Consider the following 26164-nt stretch of genomic DNA (forward strand, 5'->3'; position numbering starts at 1 on the left):
AAAGTCAAGGGGTGTGAATATTTTCTGAAACACTGTATGCACTCACATCTGAGCTGTCTAGCTTGCGTTCGAATCTCGACTCGGCTATGAACTGTTGGATCGGTGCTTCCCAGAAAAGCATTGCATCACAAACTAAACTGTCCCTCAGATGGACGTTAAAACAGGTGTCTTGTTTGCTGACATTAGTTCGTGGATGTTAAAGATCCCACAGTGCCTTTTGCAAAGAGTCGGTGGGTTATTGCTGGTATCCTGAAACAAATTAGATATTCCTGCTCTAACCTCCAGGAGAGATACTCGATCTTGATTTGGTTCACTTTTTAGCAATCCTGCAAGGATGAAATGTATGTGTTGATGTACCTGCAAAAAATTAATTAAATGAAATTAAACCTTCAGAGGGCACTGCATCAGCTGCACAGTGGTGCTCTGAACAAGGATGCAAACCATACAATCATTGCACAAATAATGCAAACCCAGATTGAGTAACCAATGGTCGAGACTCTGCAGTGTTTCAGATTGTCCTATACAGCCTCAGCAGCGACGTTCTGATCCTATGGACCATAAGCACTGATCAAAAGGTCTTTCAAATCAACATTTGCTTTATTTATCTCCACAACCAAGTGTCTATATAGTCATGCAACATCCCAGGTATTTCGTTAATTATTAGATGAGTTAAAACCCAGATGAGACAGGTTTGAGACGAGTGTGCATACCTCGAGGCCATCCTGCAAGCCTTCAATAATTCCTGAACACAAATTTTGCACGTTTTGGAAAACTATTTGTGAACAGCATTTTCTTCTATCATTGGAAATGTTCTGCTAGATGGGAGGAGGGGGGTTGGTGGGTGTAAAGGGATCGCTATGCCTTCGCACATCCACAGCATTATACTCCATCATTAAAATGATATCATGAGACAATCCGACCTGGTTGCTTGGAGACGATAAAGCACTTCCAAAGATGCTGGTAGTGCCCCAGGAATTATGGTTTTGCAACTGTGAACTCAATTTGGCCTGCTGCCTTGATATGCCACATTATCCCCAATCTTTGTCCAGTGATTTACTTATTCGTAAAATTATTTCAATTCACAACAAAATGCCATCATTTCTCTTTCTCTCTGGTCAGGAGAATGAGTGCAAAGCAACTGTTGAAATCTGCTCATTGAAGATTTTTTTTTTTTTTTGCGAAATGCACATGACTGTTTCACACCTTTGGCTACGATAGGAGGACCTATTAATTATAATGTATCCACCTGGGATGGGGTCAAATTGAGAAAATTTAAATTTTAAATATGAAGAGAATGGAGGATGACAATAAAGGAGAGGAAAAGGAGGAAGAGGGGGAAGAAGGAGAAAAGAAGGGGAGAAGAAGAACAGAGGGAGAGAGATAGAAAGAGAGAGGGAAAACAAAGAGAGAGAAGGAAAGTAAGGTAAGATTGTGTCAGAGGAGTCTGGAGAGATGGGAATGACTTGAAGGATAAGAGTAAGGGGGGGGTGCCAAGTCAGGAGGATATGGGAAGGGTGGCAGAGGGGTGGGGGGCACAAAATAAATTCTGTAATAGTAGATAGTCCCGAGTACACAATCAATGAAAGAGAGATTTCAGTTCAGTCTTATAAAACCAACTCCAACCAAGCGTTCGGAAAATATGTCTCAGCTCGTAAACAAAGTTTGAGTGACTTGTTGAGTTCATGCACAAGCCATTTTGGAACCGTCATAATAAATTGAAAAAACTCTTGATATCCTTCAAGCAGGATAAAAGAGTGAGAAACTTACACACTTTGTAATACAATGAGGGCTGTCGCTTTTTTCTAGCACCCAAGTGCATTTTAACCACACCATTCTCTTCCCATTCCCAGATTCCATACGGCCTCACTGGAGCCAAAGCACTGATGAGCAAGTGAAGGCAGATGGACAGGCAGAGTTCTTCGAAGCCAGGATGGCATCAGATCATAAGGCATTCAAAAAATACAAGTGGCGCCGAGCTCCAGTGGCGCCAAGGATCTATTGCGCTCAGCACCGCACTGACTGCGGCCTTCTGCGAATGGCAATTGTGTTTGAGGTTCATCTGAGTAAGGCATGAAGATTTTTTTTTTAACCTCCGCCATCGAAGATGGACGGAGGTTACTGTTTTCACCCCTGTCTGATTGTTTATGTGTTTGTGAACAGTATTATGGAAAACTCCTTGACAGATTTCGACGAAACTTGGTGGGGGGATTAGGTATGGTCCAAGGATCATGCCAGCAGATTTTGGACTTGGTCCAAAGTCCAATATGGCCGCTATGGCAGCCATTTTGAAAAAAATATTTGAATTTTTGTTTTTGCATTTCTACATGTTTTAAGTGATTTTCAACCCCCCCCCCCCAAAAAAAAAATTGTTAGAGAAAAAAAAAAATTTGCAACTTTTTTTTCAACAAAATTTCGATTTTTTTTGGCATTTCTACATGTTATAAGTGATTTCCAACAAAAAACATGCCAAAATTATAATTGCGGCTGATTTTGGAACTTCAGGTGGATATACCCACGTAAAATCAATTTCTGTCTCAAGGAATCTTGTTATGATGAATGAATTGAGTATGTAAAAGTTAAAAGGGAAAGTTGCAAACTATAACTCTGTGAGCACTGTTGACGTCAAATTGAATGAATAGGATATCAGGTTCACTTGAGTGACCTAGCAGTATTGGCGGTGGAGGTTTTGCACTCTACCGAGTGCTCCCCCTCTAGTTTAGAAATGTCATCACTGAACAATTTTGGTTCATGTGCTTCAGGTTTGTTGCTCGTCGACGACGAAGTCAAGAAGAGCTGTTAAAGCCTTAATGATGTCCTTCAGTCAGTCAGTCCTGCCTTACCTTCCGAAAACATTGTTTAGTTTTTCCCTATTCCTCCAAGGAGGCTCAATGGATCGTTTTGAAACTCGGCACGATGATTCACCACGTCAATGCGCAAAAACTAGTGCAGCCCTTTTATTCAATTTCCATCCAGGTGGTGAGATAATTAGATAATTCACTAAAAATGTTTGTAAGTCAATCACATATCACAAGATTCCATTATTATCGATCTTTCCTTGTTATTTAATTTTCACCTCTTAATTTAAATTGATCTTAATAATTATTTAATATAACCTCTAAATTTAACCTCCTAATTTAATCTTCATTGAATTTGATCTTATAATTGTTCAATTCAATCCCTTAATTGAATTTTTACTTCTTAAATGGCATTAATGCACTCTAGCTTTGAAGAACATGAAAGAAATGGGGAGGATAACACAGAGTTGGGGTGGTGCAGAGAGGCGACAGCCCTTTTCATCCTTATTTGTCCATTTTGGTCCCTTTACTCTTTTAGTCCTTTTAAGACCATTTCAACATGGACCCTTTGGACCCCTTTAGACTTTTCAAGACACGAAAGATCATTTAGACCTTTTAGAACCCAAGGACCCTTTTGAACCCAAAGACCCTTTCGTCCCTTCAGAACCCGAAGAATCAAAAGAGCTTTTAGACCCCAAGGAGCCTTTACAACACGTAAGATCCTCAAGACCCTCAAGAAACTTAAGATCCTTTAGAACCCAAAGATCCTGAAAACATCTAAGACCCTTTACACACTTTAGAATCCGAAGACCCTTTAAGATCCACAAGACCCCTAGAACCCAGAAGACCCTTTCAAATGGAAAGACCCTCTAAGATCCTTCAGACCCACTTTATCACCTAATGCAGTCCAAGTACAACTGCCGTCCATTGGGAGACAAGCGACTGTCCCACTTGGGATTCTTCTTTTTTTTTTTTTTTTTACAAATGGATGCTATTCCAAAATCTTTGTATCGATGAGAATGATTGCCTAAAATAGATATTCTCCTTATTGTAAATCCTACTATAAATTTGGAATCAGTCACCGGCTTTGACAAGATACAACTTTTTTTATGGACATTCGGCATCAAAAAGCTACATATATCGAACAAACAGTTTCAAATGGAGCACCTCACCACCATTAGACATTTAAATTGCATCAGATGTGGCAATAAATGGAAACTATTGCTCCCAGCTTGCCAGCTTGATGACAGAAGACACAGTTTGCATTTTTACCTCCTACATCCCTACCCTGTTTAGAATCTCGTGCGGCACAGTGTGTACCTTATCGAGCCACCCAGTATGTACCTTATCGAGCCAACCAGTATATACCTTATCAAGCCACCCACTATGTACCTTATCGAGCAACCCAGTATATACCATATCGAGCCACCCAGTATTTACCTTATCGAGCCAACCAGAATATCTTATCAAGCCACCCACTATGTACCTTATCAAGCAACCCAGTATATACCATATCGAGCCACCCACTATGTACCTTATCGAGCAACCCAGTATTTACCTTATCGAGCCACCCAGTATTTACCTTATCGAGCCAACCAGTATATACCTTATCAAGCCACCCAGTATGTACCTTATCGAGCCAACCAGTATATACCTTATCAAGCCACCCACTATGTACCTTATCGAGCAACCCAGTATATACCATATCGAGCCACCCAGTATTTACCTTATCGAGCCAACCAGAATACCTTATCAAGCCACTCACTATGTACCTTATCGAGCAACCCAGTATATACCATATTGAGCCACCCACTATGTACCTTATCGAGCAACCCAGTATTTACCTTATCGAGCCACCCACTATGTACCTTATTGAGCCACCCAGTATATACCTTATCGAGCCACCCAGTATGTACCTTATCGAGCCAACCAGTATATACCTTGTCAAGCCACCCAGTATGTACCTTATCGAGCCACCCAGTATGTACCTTATCGAGCCACCCAGTATGTACCTTATCGAGCCACCCAGTATGTACCTTATCGAGCCACCCAGTATGTACCTTATCGAGCCACCCAGTATGTACCTTATCGAGCAACCCAGTATGTACCTTATCGAGCCACCCAGTATTTACCTTATCGAGCCACCCAGTATGTACCTTATCGAGTCACCCAGTATGTACCTTATCGAGCAACCCAGTATGTACCTTATCGAGCCACCCAGTATGTACCTTATCGAGCCACCCAGTATGTACCTTATCGAGCCACCCAGTATGTACCTTATCGAGCAACCCAGTATGTACCTTATTGAGCCACCCAGTATTTACCTTATCGAGCCACCCAGTATGTACCTTATTGAGCCACCCAGGATGTACCTATCCTGTGTGTACCTTTATTGAGCTATCCAGTCTGTACCTGATTCAGTTATCTTGTCTGTACCCGATTGAGCAACCTCATCTGTACCTTGTTGAGCCACTCAGTCTGTACATTATTGAGCTACACAGTCTGTACCTTATTAACTACCTATTCTTTCCTGATGTATCTACCTAGTCTACCTCGTTGGGTTCTTCCTGATACTCCAGTGCTGCATTCGGTCAGTTATTTGAATATTGAACTTCCTAATCTGTACCTTATTGAGCTACCTAGTCTATCACTCATTGATCGACCTCGTCTGTATCTTATTGAACTACCCATTCTTTACATGATTGATCTACCTAGTGTACCTAATTGGTCAGGTTCCTCCTGACACTCCAGTGCTGTATTTGGTCAATTATTTGATTTTTGAATGACCCAGTATATACCTCATTGAGCTACCAAGACTGCACCTTATTGAGCAACATAATCTTTCCCCGATTGTTCGAGTCTGTACCTCTGAGTTACCTACACTGCACCTTATTGAGCTACCTAATCTTTCCCCGATTGATGTACTTCGTCTGTATCTTATTGAGCTATCACATCCATATCTTATTGAGCTCCATGTGGTCCCAGATTTCTTCTTGGTATAATCAAACCTTTCAAGCAACATTCATTTCATCATTTCATTCTGCAAATTGTATGTCTGATAATTTTGTGATGTTTGGCACACTTACAGTACTATTTCTTATGTGTAGGTGATCTCACTAAAAAGGAGAGAATGGCATTTGGAATGACAAGAAAATAATCTTCTACCCATTGGTCTGTTTGACCAGCAATTCTCATGTGGATGCTCAGAAAAAGTTTTCTTCCTCATTTTAGTTTTGAGTGAGATATGTTCCATTACTTCTGAAATACAGATTTTATGTCATTCTTCCCAGCCATACTTTATAGTGAAGCTTGTGGTGAGGCAGTTAAACAGCTTGCTTTTCCATTTTGGAAAACCAATCCAACATCCTTCAATTGCCAATCATTACATAAGGCAAGAAGCATGTTTCAGTGTAACGTCATCCAAGATCTCTTTACCAAACATCAATCACAGAATGATCATGAGACTACAATCTCACTCTTCTCAAATTTGGTGGTGTCTTATAAGATAAAAAATTTGTCATATTTCTTTCTTCAAATGAGCCTTTCACAACAATTTAATGAATATGAACCCATTAAATTATCACCATATTAGCTTCCTTACAGTATTGAGTGAGGTTATGAAATTGCATGATGAATGTTTGATTTCATCATATTCGAGAGCATGTGAAACTCTTCTGTCAGTGTTAAATGGAGTAAGGGAAAATGTTAAGTCTAAACACACAAAGTGCCAAACCATTCAGCTAAAGGTGAGAACATAAGGCATGGAATGCTGGATCGGATCTTGAAGCACATCATCCTTTTTATGCAAACAAAGTATACTATCCCTTGTGCATTTCAGTTGTGGACATGAAAGACCACACTGCATCTCTTGGAAAGATAGGAGCATTGTGTGTACTGGCCAAATTCTCTGTCAATTTGGACGTAATTAACGCTGAGAATAGGTTCAGTACATTAAAGACACATAAACTGATAAAGTGGATAAAGCACGGGCAGGGTGTGTCAAATGGATTCCTCTTCTCTCGAAGAAGATTCATGTATATCTTGGCAATTAAAAGACTTGAATGTCAGTATTTTCTTTTTGGTATGTGCAACACCAAGACAACAATGATTCCAAATAGAAAGCATCACAAAATGCAAAGTCAGTCCGCATCCGTATTACACACCCACTACATTATATAGCAACTACATTATTCACCAATTACATTAGATGCCTACTACACTCAAAATTATTCGGCTGTGAACATTCAAACTCCAGTGGTTTTGAAGATCAATTAATGAGCAATTTAGGAATGACCGATAGTAGTCAATTTTGAAGGATTCGTGACGAATGTTCGAGGAACTAAGTTTCAAAGTGTTTTCTAGATCACCAAAACCTGCTGATCAAAATGAGCTGGGGTGACTCTTTTGAAAATGTGGGAATGGCTAACAGAGCGTCTTTTTTCAAAATGGCTGCCGGTGTCACAATATCTTATTGCTAATCATCGAAAGCGACAGAGAAGCTTTTGTTGCTTCAAACTTGGAGGAAAGTTATGAATATAATTTTGGCACCATGGAGAGTAGTTATAAATATATAATTGGACACATTTTATTAATCATGTGACTCAATATAATCAATATCAAGGATAAAATCAATCTTATGGGGATGATTTGGAAATATATTTATCGGTTTTAAACAACTAAAAGAGCACCGATAACAATGAATGAGGAGTGCATTGCCGAGTAACAAGAATAAATAGTATGTGTTGTTGTCTTGTCCTTTGTCTCTGCTGTGTGTTTTACCCCTCTCTCTGCTGTTCCTTTTGTCCTGTTGTGTCCTGATTTGTTCAGTTTACTAGTACTAGCTCTTCTACGAGCCTCGACTATGTATACAAAGAAAAAAAAACACAGTAGCACTTCAATGAAGTGAATGGAGCAACCTCGGGGCTGACCTATCAGATTTCCATTCCCGTATGAGCACTTTGCTCATGTTGCTGGGATCTCAGGTTCAAATAGTAAACAATGTGTTGATATGCCCATTATCGACAAAAGTACTTATAATTCGGGTGTGAGTACTGTGACGTCTTCATAGATGTGATTAATGCACAAGTTCCTTTACAAGTCTGAGATCACGATAAATAAAGTACATCTATCTATATATTACTAAAACTCTCATCTTGTATGCATGTATGTATGTATGTATGTATATATTGTCGCGGTTCTCGGAACCACATGCATACAACAGATAGTTGTCCCGAGTCAGTTATCACATTAGTGTACATGCAGATAGACCCCTTCCTTTTGTGAAATGGGAAGGCAAGGGAGTGCGTTGCGATGGGCTATAGTTTGGTTATTAAATCATTTTTCCCGATTATTTTATTCCCACCTTTTCTTTCCCACGGTGCCTTCTGCCTCGCTTGCTCCCCTCGTCTCGCTTACCATAGCGTGACGATCCACGGTACCCTCCTCAACAATCACTCCTGAGCCAAAATCCCGACGTGCACTTTGGGCTGGACAAGCACTTTTCTAGCTTCCACCGTCTACTCCAAACCAGACGTGGGCGGTGAGTCACGTACGCTTAGCACCCAGGTGGGTGGAGTGTACCGGAGTGTACCAGCGTCTGGCCGAAGCCCGGCCCAGGAAGGCGGACCACGTAAGGGGTCAGAGCCAGTCGGAATGCCCGACTCGGACGATGACGTCGGATTCGGCATGGCTCCTCTCCGAACATCGGGCTCTATAAAGCACGGAGAAATCCTCCGTGTAGAGGGAAGTTGGGACATAAAGAATTGAGTAATTGAAGAATTAAGAAATTAAGGAAAAAAAGGAATTGAAGGAGTGAAACGTGTTGAGAATTGTTGAAGAAGTTAGTGTTCCTGCATCTCGTCCCCGCCTACACGATCTCGACGAATCGCCTTCTGCCTGGTCCCACCTACTGCTCCACCCTCGCCCTCTGGACTCCTCCCTTCTCCATTCAAGCTCCTCCTGTTCGGAACATGATTTCCACATGCGCGGCTGTGGCCAGAACAACGCGGCCATTGTCGGGTACCGCACCACGGAGCATCCCTCCCCCGAAACGCCCAGGAACTGAAAGCTATAACCTCAACTCCCTCCCTCCCTGGCTGAAAAAGTCCCTTTTCATTGAGGTTTCTTTTTCTGTGTGTGTGTGTGTGTGTGTGTGTGTCTGAGTGCACTGGCACCTGTCTGTTAAGTAAGCCTGTAGAAGATCTTTTATTGTTGTTACTGTTAATAATCTCACGTCAAGTCTGCACTGTGTCTGCTTTAGTAAGTTGCTTGTATAATTGTCACACCCCCCACACCCTCTCCTCTTTCCCTGCGCTACATATCCAATAAACCTTTGTTGTGCCACATGTCTTTCCTCGCTTGCTGAAAATAAATAATCATCATTAGAAATATTCCCAGCTCGCCTTTGTCTTTTCTCTCATTGGTCCAGCATGGTTCGAATCTAAGTTTAGCCGGGTCTTTATTCCCAACGATCCATTCCTACTTTAGCCGGTAAATCCTTGGCAGTGCCGCAGGGCTGCATCCGATCCGGAAAGGCGATTCGATCCGGTAGTGTGATCCGGTTCGGACAAGGCGTACCGAGGGCGTGGTTCCCCGGTGGTTAAACCATGTGGTTAATTAGGTAACCCGATTCTAGATGGGAGGACCCTCGGTCACGTGGTTCAGTTATTGGCGTCCACGGTCGGTTAAGCGACCCATCGTGTCATGGAATTATCCGTGAGCGACAGCCTACAATTCCGGGGAGTCTGGTGGGAATCGCCGTAGTTTCCGCCACCTCGTGGTCTTCTCACCCAACCCCGCCGGCCTGCAACAATATGTATGTATGTATGTATATATGTATGTTCCCGAAATACAGCCAAAACGGTACACGATAGCGCAAAAATTTTCAGCCCACCTTACTTACCCATTCACCTGTGGTGTGCATTATCAAGTTTTGTTAAAATCGGGCTACGAAAAAAATTATTTAAAAAATCAATTCCCGATTCAGTCAAGTACTCTTCGGGATTATTTGATCAATGCAAACAACCTCAGCGGTATAGTTTTCTGGAGCTATCTTTTCTGGAGGATTTTTGAAATAATTTTTTTATCAACTGCTGTCACAATGGGAACCCAACGGGTTCACGGGTCGTGTAGTACACAATAAAAGGTAAGATCATGATTTTTGGCTATGTTCCAAATTAGCCTGCAGATCTGAAATAAAGAGTTAGACACAATTGATTAATCGTTAATTCATATTTATCAATAATATATGGATTTGATGTTTAAAATACTGGCATGCACATACCCTTCGGAGTTGTTGTATTTGCTATTTTAAATAGAGACCAAACCTGTATAAATTAATAAAGTACATTGGTCAAGACTCATATTGGAGTAGAATGACAGATTCCCCTTCCCCAACCATGCACCACATTGAGGAAACAGCATTACAAGACAACTATCTGAAACTGTCATCAATAAATTACCTCTTGCCATCCTTGAGCGTACCAAGCAGGTGGGCAGTCGACCTGGTTACAAGCTCGGACATTATTCGGTGGTGATCCAAGACAATTGGGCTTTGTCCCATGCCTGTCTGTTGACATCTCTTCTGGGCAGGTAACATGTCGGGTCTGCAATCCTTGTCCACAGCTCACAGAACAATCTTTCCAAGCAGACATCTGCCAACTGCACACATCAAGTGATAAAAAGTTGGAAGACTGTACATTTTGCTTTTTCATTGCACCATCTCGTATAGGTTGGGGTCAGTGGATCACAGAACATGTATTGTTGTCCAAGTCCTGGCCCAAGCCAGGCCAAACATTAGAGTGGAGCTGGTTAGGGCAGGAATTTGGAATTTGTTCAGTGTGCCGGTGATAACTCACCTACGCTTCGCCAATCCAAACAATGGAATCTGTAAAGTCCAACAGATACATGATACTTGACTGGAGCTGATTAAGGCTGGAATTTGGAATTTGATCGGGGTGCCAGCCATAATTAACCGGCTCTTCATCAAAAAACACAGTGGGAACTTTAATATCCACCAGCGATCAATACCAGCAGACTAAACACCCAGCTTAACATGCATTCAAGGGACAGCACACTTTATGATTCAACCCCATGACTGTGAAGCACTAATCTAAGAGTTGAGGTTCAGGAATCAAACTCGGACTAGACAGCTCAAAGGGATGTGTGCTACCTATGCAGCATCCTGTTGGACCGTCGATGGAATCTGCAGTTGATAATGTCATTTTCCCGTTTTTCGCTCTTTATCTGTTGGATTTGAGATGCAACCAAAAGCTAAAAGTGTTTTTTGTAAATCAAGCTTGTTTATATGCTTTGCACCTTCATCTTGTTATTTCAGACACAAATGATTCATTTTTTTACAAATTTTCATGTCATTAGCACCAGCAGATGACAGGTGTATTTCCACTCAGTACTCTCGCTCATCTCCAAAAGGATGGGATTTTTTATTACAAGGAATTACAAGGAAATTATGCACAGGAGGAGGCCATTCAGCCCATCATGCCTGCACCACACCAATACCAGATTTAATAAATCCGTCAATACCCCTTCCCTTCGTGTGCAGCCTTTTGGCTGCTACACTGGTACTCATTTCACCGACCTTGGAAGGATGACAGGCTGAGTCAACCCCCTGGTGTTAATTCATCAACAGGACTTGAACTCAGAGCCCGAGGATCCCAAGCCATCACCCTAACCACCAAGCCAACACCAGGTTTATGGGCTATTGCAATTAGTGTGTGCGTGTGCGTGTGCGTGTGCGTGACAGTGAAAATGAGAGAGTGAGAGAGCGAGAGAGCATGTGCATAGATCGACTTTAATATAGATCATTCATTCTCAGATAGATAGCCCTCCCACCCCCCACGAGGCAATGTCATTCTCAGATCTACTGTAATCTATGTACCTCACAAGGCTCTGTCCTTCAAGTAGCTCGGTCTTTTTTTAAAATGGAAAGTCCACTTTGATCAAAGATTGTTAAATTCTATGCATCGGATGAAGTTTAATCACACGTTGAACTGTTGAGTTTTATTTCAATGTTTTTATATGTATATTTTGAATAAAGCAAGTGGATATGTTTCATCTCAAGGGAAAACTCATAAGGGTCCAACATATACCATTCTTCTGGAGGAATCAGGAAAATAACTTTAAACATTCAATTAAACCATACTACAGAACAAGTTTTATGAAACCCTTTAAATTTCTTGGCATAAACTCAATCCCAACCATATTAGGGAGAAATATTCATAAAACATCATGTATACAATAATTATTTAATCGAATTCAAAACTGTTACACATCATTTATCACAGCGCCTATTTGTCCAGTTGCATAAAAAAGCCTTTTGGCATTTTTGAAGTTAGAACAAGCTTTACAAATGTGAAAAATTCCTTGAATATTAATCGTTTGTGTCTGCTTTCTCAACAAGGTGAAGAAAAAAGGTAAATGAAAATAAGAGGAATTTTCCACTTTTTACCTGCTTCATCCGCCCAAGAACCAACTTGCGGATTGGTAAACGTTTTTTCTCACATACGACATGAGAGTATCTCAATCCTGTAAGATAGTTCAAGTGAAAAAGAGTTGAAAATACTGCATGAGACAGGGCAGAATTCCAGTTTTGCTCTTTGGGAAATTCCTGATTATAAATAGTCAAGAATAGCTGTTCTGCTTCCTCCTCTTCCTCTTCTTCTTCTTCTTCTTCTTCTTCACTGCATTTCAGTCTCAGAATAACTTTGCAAGAACCAGGGTGATTCATCAATACGTGTGTTGTCCATCTGATGGACATTAAGTGAATGTCCTGTCTGCTGGCATTAGTTGGTAGATGTAAAAGATCCCATGGTGTCCTTCTCTAAGAGTAGGCGAGCTATCGCCAGCACCATGGCCAAAAGTCAAACTTCAAGCCTGGCTAGTCGATTCGTGAAAGACTTGGAACAAGCTTCCCCTGGCCAACCCCGCAAGAACGTGGAAAATTGTAGCTGTTAAAGAATAGGGAGAATAACTTAGCGAGGATAGTCACAACAACAAACCATGACGATGAGTACAGGTCGTTACACAAATATTTTTACATTTCATAAAACTTTAAGTTTTGATTTGTGTGCATAAGCCCAAGCAAAAGCCTAACCACCTTAACACTACCCCCCCTCCCTACCACCATCACCCCCATCAACCAGTGAAATTAAGCAAACTAAATGAGGGATCAAATTAACGTGGTGTGGTGTGGTGTGGTGTGGATAAAGTTTTGTCCAAGTGTCGCCGTGCCTTCCACTTTAATTAAAATTAAGTTTACCGAACCAGATTCATGTTTTTACCCCACGCATGCGAAGTGAAAAATATGGTTTCTTAAGCAATTGGTTCATGACCATCTATCCATCTGTCCATCTGATCAGGATCTGATCAGCAGTATATTATTGCGGAACATCTTATTTAAATTGAATTTTATATTATGAATATGAATCTGTCAGACAGACAAGTCTGTCATTTAACTGTACTTTGGCTCTGCATTCATCCCGAGTTTGCACATGCGCAGAGAGGAACTAGAGGGGGAGCATTCGGTAGAGTGCAAAACCTCCGCCGCCAATACTGCGAGGTCACTCAAGTGAACCTGATATCCTATTCATTCAATTTGACGTCAACAGTGCTCACAGAGTTATAGTTTGCAACTTTCCCTTTTAACTTTTACATACTCAATTAATTCGTCATAACTAGATTCCTTGAGACAGAAATTGATTTTACGTGGGTATATCCACCTGAAGTTCCAAAATCAGCCGCAATTATAATTTTGGCATGTTTTTTTGTTGTTGGAAATCACTTATAACATGTAGAAATGCAAAAAAAGAACGAAATTTTGTTGAAAAAAAAAATTGCAAAATTTTTTTTTCCTCTAACTTCTTTTTTTGTGGGGGGGGGGCGGGGTTGGAAATCACTTAAAACATGTAGAAATGCAAAAACAAAAATTCAAATATTTTTTTCAAAATGGCCGCCATAGTGGCCATATTGGACTTTGGACCAAGTCCAAAATCTAATGGCATTATCCTTGGACCATACCTAATCCCCCCACCAAGTTTCGTCGAAATCCGTCAAGGAGTTTTTCCGTAATACTGTTCACAAACAAACAAACAAACAAACAGAAAGGGGTGAAAACAGTAACCTCCGATCTTCGATGGCGGAAGTTAATAAGATTTTAAAAAAAAATTTTTACTCTATCTGTCTACCTCGCAGTCAAACAAAATTGAAAATCATTCCAAACAGAAACCGCTGTTTTTAAGAATGTTATAAAGGACACAAACAACAGGCATGAATAACTAATATAACGTGATTGATAGGGCGATGTAATAGACCCTTTGTAAAACGGTGATAAACCATGGAATTAATTTATTTATAAGCCTGTAAACCTCTTTAAGCCTTTATTTAAATTGAATTATAAACTTTAATACTGTAGAACATAAATCACCTTCGTAATCGTTCCAAAACCCATGCAACTGTGGCATGAGAGGGCGTGGCGTGAAATAGGGTGCGTATCGGGTAAAGAAGAGACCGCCGATATTGCTCTGTACGATTCTGATTGATGCTGCATTCTATGGTGATCAATAAAGCCAAAGCCTCCCTTTCCTAAACTACGACTCCACGTCATCTTATTGTATAAGGGTGATGTATAAGACTGCTTTAGTTGTGCTAAACTTCCAGATTTTAAAAACGATCTTTAAAATCACGATTTTATTTAAATTGAGGTGGATACTTAATCACTGCATGGGGTATTGTATTCTATGAACTCTCTAGTTCTGTTAAATTTTTGTCCTTGTCTGCTGTTTGCATTGTCATTGAAATTTGTGACAAATCGTATCTTGTTGTTGATATTGTTTAATTAGGTTTTTCATGCAGCATTGGCCCTCTTGGATAGCCGGAGCTTAATTTGTCTTGGTTTTGAGGTTGTTTTGTCGTTCTGTTTCTCCCTTCTTCTTTTTTCCAAAATTTTTGTCCTTTCTGCCTTTTCAATGCTATCTTATTCCCAATCGCTCCATAAAAACAAGCAAACCCAAAACTAGAACAGCACTTGTAGAGCAGAATAGTCTCACCTCGTGCATTCAACAAAAATACCATCGTTAACTGAACACTATTATCGCCCACATACCCGTATCATCCATGCACCCTATTATGTCACATAGTTTCTTGGCATGGATTATGAACATCATAAATTTAATTCTTCACTCACATCCGATCATAGATCAGATATAGGAAGTTTCAGATTTTTGAGGTAAGGATAATAATTCAACCAATTTTGGCTGGAATACCACTTCACCGATGATGTGATCGTTATCAACCTATATACCCCATGGAGAGTTGATGACATATGCCAAGTTTCAAATTTTTTTCCATTGAGCGGTTTCAAAGAAAATTATCCAATTTTTTTTGGCATAATCCAATCTGGTTGCTATACCATGTGACCAATGATGTCAGAGTTTGCAATAAAATATTCTCCATGAGGAGTACCTCCTATTTTTAAAGGTTTGCATGTATTGGACAAGTGGCTTGCAGAGAAAACCATTTTTAAAGCAAAGATATATAGACATGGACACATACTCAGTCTGTCATCCTTCTGAGGTCGGTAAAACGAGTAACAGCAAGCTGGTAACAGGGGCATTGCATCAGCGGCACAGTCGTGCCCCCAGAGGATGATGCAGCCAAGCAGCCACAGACTGCATAGGAATAAATAATCTCTCTGGCATCAGTATGCCACATGTTATCTTCATCACGATCTATCATCCTCTTCTTCTTCATAAGGCAGATTTTGCAAACCTGTCTCTCACCGAAGTGCTTTATCTGACATCCTTCTTCTCGTTCTGACAGCATGATTTTTCTCTCTGCCTTCAACAACAAATCAGTTGACCAATCCCATGATTTTATCTCAGAATGTTAAATATGGGTATTTTAAGAAGTTTAATTTACAGAGGTTTCCTGCAGACAACAATCAATTCCCCTTCATCTTATTTTACAGTTTCAAATCCCTCCATGTCAGTACCCCCCCCCCCCCACAAATCCTACAAGCCAGCATACTTCCAAAGCCACCCCTCCTACATGTTCCCCCTTTCTGCATCCCCCCATACCTCGCCCTTTCCTAATTTTCCCTCACACCGCCCTCTCCTAGCTTCCCCCTCACACCGCCTCTCCCAGCTTCCCCCTCACACCACCCTCTCCTACCTTCCCCTCACACCGCCGTCTCCAAGCTTCAACCTCACACCACCCTTTCCTAGCTTCCCCCTCACACCGCCTCTCCTAGCTTCCCCTCACACCGCCCTCTCCGAGCTTCCCCTCACACCGCCTTCTCCGAGCTTCCGCCTTACACCGCCTTCTCTGAGCTTCCGCCTTACACCGCCCTTTCCTAGCTTCCCCCTTACACCGCCCTCTCCTAGCTTCCCCTCACACCGCCCTTTCCTAGCTTCCCCTCACACCACCCTCTCCTAGCTTCCCCCTCACACCGCCCTCTCCTAGCTTCCCCTCACACCACCCTCTCCTACCTTCCCCTCACACCACCCTCTCCTACCTTCCCCTCACACCGCCTTCTCCAAGCTTCCGCCTTACACCGCCCTCTCTGAGCTTCCGCCTTACACTGCCCTTTCCTAGCTTCCCCCTTACACTGCCCTTTCCTAGCTTCCCCCTTACACCGCCCTCTCCTAGCTTCCGCCTCACACCGCCCTCTCCAAGTTTGCCCCTCACACCGCTCTCTTCAAGCATCCCTGACTTTTGAGTGTCTCTCCCTGGCTATTGTCTCCTCTGATTTGATCGGCTTGATCACCACACTGGCAGCGGAGTTGCTCTTTACATCAATAACCCAATTTCTCACTGTCCTCGTATTGATTTTACACCTCCCAACTCCCCGGAGTACCTTTGGCTACGACTTCCCCTCCGCTCCCACCTGTTGTTTGTATGTGTATTGTACCATCCTCTAAACAGTGACGACTCAATTTACATCTCTTTCAGATGACATGAACCAACTTTTAACCACTTTTCCCAACTCTCTCTTCCTCAGATGTGATGATTTAAATTGTCACCATGCAAATTGGCAGGGCACTGGAACCTCTCTCACCAGCCATGGCACTTCAACAAAGGACTGCTCTGACTCATGGGACCGACTTAATCCATGAACTTTCCCACCTGGATTTCTCCCAATGGCAAATCCTCCCTTATGGACTTCGTGATGACTAACTTTCCCACAAATGTGTCCTGTTCTTCCTCTGCTCTAATTGGTTGATCTGATCATGTGCTCGTGAGAATCAACATCTCTCTGGCAAGACACTTCGAGTCTTGAGGGATTTCAATGCATCGACTGGAACTGAAAGGGATGGTTATGAGACATGTGTTGGTCCCAATGGGTCTGGAACTGTGAACTAGAACAGCACTAAGCTCCTTGACTTTGCAAGAAACCTTGGACTGATGGTGACTGGTTCATGGTTTCAGTGCCCACAGGCTCATCGCTGGACTTGGTTTTCCAACGCTGGTGGTACGGCAAAGGAGATTGACCATGTGCTCGTTGATGGTCACTGGAGGATGATCCAGAACTACAGGGTCTACCAGAGTGCTCAGCTCCTCAATACCGACCACAGGCTTGTGGTAACAACTCTGAAGTTGCAGCTTAAATCTGGGGAATGGTGCCATCCCAGCCTAGGCTAGATGATGGCAAGCTCATGGATGAGAGGGTAGCTAAGGAGTTTGCGAACAGGCTGAGTGGGGATTTGGGGGGTCTGGGTGCTTTGGGGAATCCTGAAGAATTGCGGAGTGCCTTCAAGACCATCATCCTTGATGTTGCCGATGGATATCTTGGAACTCACCATAGGGTGAAGAAGAATTTTGTCTCTCAAGGGACACTGGATACCATTGACCAGAGTTGCAGAGTTGAGCTATTCAGTGAGTTGAGGCGTAAAACTGCATGTGCACTGAGGGTGTACAAGGAGGCCTATGTGCAAGGAATCTGTGAGGGGGTAGAGCATCATTTGCAGTCAAGTGATTCTCGTCCTGCTTCCAGGGGAATTTGCGCATTGCGTTCTTCCAATCCCACCCCTTGGTGTACTGCAGCGAGAGCAGAGGGTGGTAGGCTCTTGACAGAGGAGTCCGAAGTGAAGGCCCACTGGGCCAGTTGCTTTGAGCAGCTGCACCAGGCTGATCCACCAGCTGTTGAGCTTGATGTCAGAGGTGTTATTATCCTGATTGCTGAACCTACAATCAACTGTGATCCATCTTCGTTTGTGAAAACACGGGCTGCGGTGAAGTGGATGAAAAGGGGGTAAAGCTCCTGGGATCTGTGGCATCCATGTTGTACTTCTCAAGGATGGGGAAATGCAGTGACTCATGTCACTGCATGTAGTTCTGTGCTCTGCCTGGAACACAGGCATAATCCCAACTGACTGGAAGAGGGGCATTGTTGTCCCTGTCTGGAAAGGGAAGGGTGATTGCCAGGACTGCAACAACCACCGAGGGGTGACGCTCCCCTGTTTCGGGCAAAGTCTTTGCTCGGATAATTCTTGCAAGGGTTCACCACCATCTGCTTGAGCACCAGCACCCAGAGCAGTTAGGCATTACACCAAATAAGTCAACGATTGACTGTATCCTTGCCCTTCAGGTCCTCACTGAACGCAGCCAAGAGTTTTGGCAAGGGCTGCTTGCAGCCTTTGGAATCTTGGTAAAATGTTTGATTCAGTGAATCGGGATGCCCTCTGCAGGATTCTTGGTCTTCATGGGGTGCAACCAGAATTGATCAATCTGATGTCTGAACTATACTCTGGTACTAAGAGTGCTGTGAGATGTGGTGATACCATGTCCGACTTATTTCCAGTTATTGCTGGTGTTAATCAGGGGTGTGTACTGGCCCCCACACCTTTCAGCGATTGTATGCACCGGTTTCTGGGAAGGATGTCAGAGAGATCAAGCTGCGGTGCATTGCTTGGAAGTATCAAAATCTCTGACCTTGATTTTGCAGATGATGCAGTCATCATTGTGGAGACTCTGGATATCCTTGTGGGGGCCATCGAGGTGCTGAAAGAGGAGTCAACGCTGCTGTGATTGTGGGTTTCCTGGGTAAAAACTAAGATCCAGGCTTTCAATGACATGTTGGATGCTATTATATTATCTTGTCTGTATCTGTTTCTTGTGAGGATGTTGAGGTTACGGAGAGATTCACTTCCCATGGCAGTGATATTCATGTCTCTGCTGGCTGTGAGACAGAGGTCAGTAGACATCTGGGTTGGGCCTGGGGAGTCGTGGATTCACTGAATCATGGGGTGTGGAGCTGCCGGTACCTGTGCGGGAGGACGAAAGTCTGAGTCTTCAGGCCCTTTGTGCTTTCAGTCTTGCTCTATAGATGTGAGACTTGGACTTTGACCAGGGATCTGAGACAGAGACTTACTTCCTTTGTTACCAGGTCTCTTTTGAGAATCCTTGGCTATCACTGGTCAGACTTTGTGTCAATTGAGCAGTTGCTGAGAGACTCAAATGAGATTTGTTACCTGCATTGTCCCTGAGCATCAGCTGTGGCTGTATGGACAAGTAGCTCGTTTACCTGACACCGGTCCTGCTCACCAGATTTTCTCAGTGAGGGAGCCTCGTGAGTGGAGGTGGCCAATGGGCCAACCACATTCCTTGTGGTTGCAACAGGTTGATCAGCATCTCAATGAGATGGTGATGAGCCAGGCATCTGCCTGACGGATGGCCAAACGGAGGCCCCTGGAGTCCCGGTGGAAAGTGGATGCAGTGATGCGCTGCTTTGGCACATGCTCCCGTACCTGTCCTGACCTGGCATCTTACCTTGCTCTCCAAACTCTCTGCCTATGGCATCCAAGGCCAACTGCATACATGGTTTGCTGACTTCCTCCATCTGGCAAACCCACTCCCCTCCCCCATTTACTTTCTTTACAATCCTCTCGAAGAAGTTAGGTCACTCAAACTCCTGGGGTTCACTTTCAGCCACAATCTTTCATGGTGAAAACACATTTAAAAGTTGGCCTCCAAAGCCAATTACCTACTGGGTATCTTCTGTCGCACAAAATCTTCCCTTGGCATACCTGAACTCCTACTCACCTACAAGGCTTCTTTATCCTTCTTTTACTTTGTATCCATATTCTTCTACTTCTGCATCCAGAGTGTGCACTCCATGCATCCTACCCTACTCCTCAATCATCCCCACACCATGATTTGTCCAAGTCTAACTATATTTTATTCTTCAACCCTGCTGTTGATGGTTCCCCCTTCTTGTTCCTTTTGTTCTGTTGCATCCTGATCCATTCAGTGTTCTCACTCTTCCACAATCTTTGATGTTGTTCTTTAGAAGAAAAAAAAAAAAAGAAAAAAAGGCCTTCATCCACAGCTTGATGGAGGGGCCTACTGTTCTCCCAGAAGGGCTGGCTCCCCTGTCTCACACCTTGTCCAGCTTGACGCTATGTAAAGCAAGACCTTCAAGGTCATTGGATTCTTCCATGTTGAAGCCGATTCTATGGGCCCATCACTTTCCCATCGCAGAAAGGTTAGCAATCCCTCTGTCTTCTACTGCCTCCTTTCTGATCTTGCACCCTCTGCTCTTTCCGTGCCATGTCCTCCTCCCATACCCCCGCCTCCCCCTACAGGTTTCTACAGGGCGTACACGGTCCACCATCAACTCTCTTCTGGTGAAACTACCTAAATCAAGGATCACTACTCACCACTCCTTTTCCTCTTTTTTTTCTTTTTACAATTCCTCTTTTTCCTGCAAGTGGAACCATCTTTCACATTCTCTTCAATCTCATTCCCTCCAGATCTTCAAGATCTTACCTCCAGCTATTAAAGACATCTATTTCCCACCATCTCAGATCATCCCCAAACCAAAACCCTGAGATTTTCTACCCTCATTAACCACCCCAAGCCTTCCCTCTTCAAAATTTCCAGTTCTTTTTTCTTCCGTGTCCATCTTGTCCATCCCATGCATCATTTCCTGCCCCCATTCCTCACCACAACCATTGTTTGTCCAAGTCTCCCTCTGTCTTGTGCTTCAGCTACACTGTTGGTGTCCCCCATCTGCCAGCAGACATCTCACGCCACCCCCCTCCAATGTTCTCGATAATGCATCACTCCCTCCTGACAACACAACACCATGGCAGTTTCCATTGGATTATTTCCACAAGGGTTCAAATCCAGGAGCAGACACGGGCTATCCCACATTGCCAGATTATTTTTTTTACATCATTGACACGTTCATCCGCTGCAGGCGAGCGCTGTGCATGCCATTGTGGAAGGAAAACAACATTTTCAGTTTATCGCTTCCAGGGTTTCTCCCAAATGAAGAATTACAATAATATTTTTGAGCAAGCTCTCCCCACAGAGCTGCAAGTCATCTCACAACTTTTGTGATTCGCCGACACTTTGGCACCGACTCCGGGGGCCCACTACACAAACGTGACATTGTAAACCAGCATGAGATCACCAGGGTGTGACCATCTGTGTCAACTCCTTCATAAAGTTAACGACTCTCATTAAAATGGCTCCTTATTTCATGCTAGCCAGTCCATCCCAAAACACTTGTTCTCTCTCCATGTTTCTTTATTTAATGCTATAAGGGCGAGCATTGTGCAGTGTTTACGTGTGATAAGTACGAGGCTTGTCCAAGCAGTTACACTTGTGCAGGCGATGTCTGCGGTTACATCATCTCATGAGTAAGGAATTGACTGCTCTGTTTAATTTATTGCTTCCAAAGGGGAACAGAGATAAATTAAAAAAAAAAATTTTGATGTGAATCATGGTTCTGAACCTGAAGGAGCTAAATCGGATTCATTGTGTATGAGAAACAACTACAAAAAAACTGGATTTTGCCCCCAAAAACATATATAGTTAAAACATACAAACATACATACACACACACATATAAATGTAAACTGAATATAAAATACACTCTGTGGCATAATGGTTAGAGCGTCCACTCTGGGGACTGGTGGTTAAAACTCTGATCGAGTCATACCAAAGACTTAAAAGACGAAATGGTGTTAATATGGTTAATATACTACGAAATGGTGTTAATATGGTTAATATACTTAAAAGACGAAATGGTTAATATACTACTTCCCCTGCACAGTTTTGAGAAGGACTTGGTGTGAGCCAACTCTTCTGGCAGCAAATTTTTAATTGCATCTGTCTCCACTTCTCAGGTAAAGGTGTACAAATTATACTTTGAAAAGTCTGCTGTAAGAGTACATTCATAAGCCTTTACAAAGTAGCTTTTATTCTCGTTCTCCAGTGTTTGCATAACTACCAAGGCTGATAAAGATGCCAGAATTGATTGATAAAGTGTAAATCGGAAAGATTGTTAAAACGCCAAATTATTATCATTGTTATTATTATTATTATTATTATTATTATTCGTCATTTTCACCAGCCGAGCACATAAAAGGCTGAAGCGTTTACAGTAATTCTAATTTCTAATGCGAAGAATTGAAATTATCTCTGGCCATTAGGCTTTGGCTAATTCACCATGTAAGTTATGAGGGGGCGTGTGTCATCCAAGTAATAGCCTCCTAGCATAACCCGCGCTCTGCGCGACATGTTGGGGTGGGTGTGTTTGAGAAAGGAACTGATGCAGAGTATCAGTAGTAATTTAACTCTAATGCAGTAAGTGGAATACGATTTCACTGTTTCAGAACCATTTTATTTACTTTTTTTTGGACCATGCACCTCATATGATCTTTGAGATAATGTAAGCCGAATATCACGTTACTCGAGCGCAGAACAAAGTCGAAGATAGCGCGACACGAAACCACAAACTCGGAAATAATATATAAGATGTGCTATATCAAATGGTCATGTCGCATATGGTAAAGTTTCATTTCCCTCCATTGAACGGTTTTCAATGTACGCTCTTAACACCAGAACTGCCACTTTAAAACTGCTGGCAGTGATGACCGGGTACCAAGACGTCCCGCTTTGATCGGACACCTGGCCCATTACGTCCTCTTTATTCAATTAAATTCAGAATGGGATTAAAAATATTAAATTAAAATCAAATCAAATGGGAGACCAAATACTATAGGTACCCTACTGCATTGGAGTCATCAGAAGTAATCCTAACAAGCAAAAAGCAAAGATGAAGTCATCGGGAGGAACCTGGATAGGACTCAGGTTTCAACTGCTACTTCTGCACCCTCAAACCTATCCAAGTGCAGCCAAGTGAGCCTTATTCAAAAAAAAATAATAATAATAATAATAACCTAGATTCGAAAAAATAAATAATTCTGGCTGCCAGACCATGCGTCTGATCACACTGAAATTTAAAACATGTATTCCCCAACACCATGAGATCGTAATTTTGAAGCTTCCTGTCGATTGATGCAATGGTTAAAGAGAGAAATTTTCAAATATTTTCCTTCAATCCAATATGACTGACAAGCCATGTGACCTATCAATTATTCCTGAACACCCAGGTATCCCCTCGGTTTGGGAAACACGTGTGAGAAGTTTCCCCTCGATCTGCCTAGCAGTTCTGCAGAATAAATTTTTTTAAGGGTTTTTGGATAAATTCAGTATGGCTGCCAAACCATGTGATCTACGACATCATAGGTATGGAACTTTCTATTCCTCATGGAAAGGTGGTCAAACCTGTAAATTTTCGCCTCGATCTGTTCAGCCATTTCGGGGAAGACTTTTCAAAGTTTAACATATATATATATATATATATATATATATATATATATGTATATATGTATATATATATATATATATATATATATATATATATATATATATATATATATATGTATTAGCTGCCAAACCAAATGACCAATGATACCATCGATCTGTTGACCAATTTATCCCTTGATGACCAACAAAAATTTTCATACTGATCGGATGTGGCGTTTTACATATACAAAACAAAGGAACCTATGACATCATAAAATAAATCACACTTATTCCCCATGGGGATTACTTGACAGGTGCCAAGTTTCAATTTTTTTCCAAGGAGAGGTTTTGGAGACACAGAGGTCCAACGCTTCTCCTTTTTTCCAATGTGGCTGCCACACCACGTGACCAATGCCATTGTAATTATCATTAAAACATTCCACATGAACAGTCGCAACTATGGTGAAAAATTTGTGTCTCCAACAAGCAGTTGCAGAGAAAGGGAATAACAAAATGCAGACACATACGTCTGTTTTACGTACACACGTATGCGACCAATTGCTTAATCCCGCTTTTTGCTTCACGAGCATGGGCAAAAACTGGTACGTGCTACTTCCTCGCTTGACACTCAGCAAATAAAAGGATAGATCATGGAGAAACAACACTGGGAAGGCAATGGTAAACCACTCAGTATAACCCCTGCCAAGAAACTGCTTAAGTGGCACCAACGCTCTGTTAAGAGTATGGCACATCAAAATAAAAAAAAACATATATAAATGGATATGAAAAAAAAAGACGCACTTGCATCTCTTACCTGTGAATGGAGGAAATAACCAATAACCAATTAGCTCTCACCTAATTTCATATATATATATATATATATATATATATATATATATATATATATATATATATATATATATATATATATATATATATATATATATACAAACATACACCTATACAGTGTGCCGATAGAAAGTCTACTCGCTCTTTTAAAATGATCAGCTTTTGTTGCCTTATAGCCTGGAATAAAATTGCATCAAATCAGACTTTTTTCATCTTTATTTACACATCATAACCCACAACTTCCAAGGGAAAAACAAATTCTACAAATTTCGGAAAATTCATTAAAAACACAAAACGAGAATATCTTGCTTGGATAAGTGTCCACCCCCTTGTAAGAGCAATTGTAAATTAGCTCAGGTGTAACCAATCACCTTCAAAATCACACACCAAGTTAATTGGCCTCCACCTGTGCTAAATTGTAGTGATTCTAATTATTTCAGAATAAAATCAACTGTTCCTGAAGGTTTCCTCTGATGGGTAGTGCATTTCACAGAAAAGACTCAACCATGAACACCAAGGAGCTTTCAAAAGACATCCAAAATAAAGTTGTGGCAAGGCACAGATCAGGGGATGGGTATAGAAATATTTTAAACACCTTGAATATCTCTTGGAGCATAGTCAGGACAATCATTAAGAAGTAAGTTTAAGGCATATGGTCACCACTACCAAGACCAAGGCTACGAAGACCTTGCCTAGATCAGGCCGTTCCCCCAAACTGAATGACCAAGAAAGGAGGAAACAGACCAGAGAGGCCACCAAGAAGCCAATGGCAACTTTGAAAGAACTGCATGCCTCTATGGCAAAGACTGGTTACTGTGTGCATGTGACACCAATATCCCAAGCATTCCACAAGTCTGGCCTGAACTGCAGGGGGAGGGGGGCAAAAAGGAAGCCACTGCTCAAAAAAGCCCACCTTGAGTCCCATTTGAGGTCTGCAAAAAAACACTCCAGAGATTCTAAAGCCATGTGGTAAAAAGTTGAGTGGTCTGACCAAACCAAAATGGAATCTTTGGCCAAAATGCAAAATGTTACGTTTGGTGCAAACTCAACAGAGCACATTACCCAAAGAACACCATCCCTAATGTGAAGCATGGTGGTGGCTTCATCATATTTTGGGGATGTTTCTCACCAGCAGGGATTGGGGCACTTATCAAGATAGACGGGAAAATGGATGGAGAAAAATACAGAAAAATCCTCGAAGAAAACCTACTGTCCTCTGCAAGAAAGCTGAAATTGGGACAGAAGTTCACCTTTCAGCATGACAACAACCCAAAGCACACAGCCAAAGCTACACTAGAGTGCCTAAGGAACAAAAAGATAATTGTCCTTGAGTAGCCCAGTCACCTTGAATGGCCCAGTCAAAGTCCAGACCAAGATGCAATTGAAAATCTGTGGCATGACTTGAAGATTGCTGTCCATCAACACGCCCCTTGCAACTTAACTGAGCTTGAACAGTTTTGTACAGAAGAATGGGAAAATATTGCCCAATCAAGGTGTGCAAGGTTGGTGGAGAGCTATCCAAACAGACTCACAGTTGTAGTTGCTGTCAAAGGCGCTTCCACCAAGTATTAACTCAGGGGGGGTGAACACTTATCCAGCCAAGATATTCTAGTTATCTTGCCAAAACGAAGTTTTTGCAAGATATGTTAGTCAGCTTGTATGTTTTTTTTATCTTTCCAAAACGAAGTTTTTGCAAGATATGTAAGTCAGCTTGTATGTTTTTTTTTTTTTTTGTCTGTAATCACGTATAAAAAATTCTGCAGAGCACAGTTATCATTGGAAATTTTTGTAACTTAGCATATCAGAGGCCTATAGAGGTCCCTTTCAGTGCACAAAATTTTGAAGGTCAAGGTCAAAGGTCAAGGTCACTGTCGCAAATCAGGGGAGTCGACGAAACCCTTATTTCT

General features: G+C 42.0%; 1 protein-coding gene across 4 annotated transcripts in view; it reads right to left on the reverse strand.

Moving 5' to 3' along the window:
• Positions 1-26164, reverse strand: part of LOC147015359 (ADAMTS-like protein 1) — a 317312-nt gene that overhangs the window by 87440 nt on the left and 203708 nt on the right. For all 4 annotated transcript variants that reach the window (XM_085850036.1, XM_085850035.1, XM_085850033.1 and 1 more), the window contains one exon: positions 10256-10454. In XM_085850036.1, the coding sequence (XP_085706162.1) occupies positions 10256-10454 (199 nt within the window). The remainder of the gene's footprint in view (positions 1-10255; positions 10455-26164) is intronic.

The sequence above is a fragment of the Eptatretus burgeri genome, chromosome 12, assembly GCF_056783735.1.
Source record: "Eptatretus burgeri isolate ZD-2024b chromosome 12, Ebu_testis_v1, whole genome shotgun sequence".
NCBI lineage: Eukaryota > Metazoa > Chordata > Myxini > Myxiniformes > Myxinidae > Eptatretus > Eptatretus burgeri.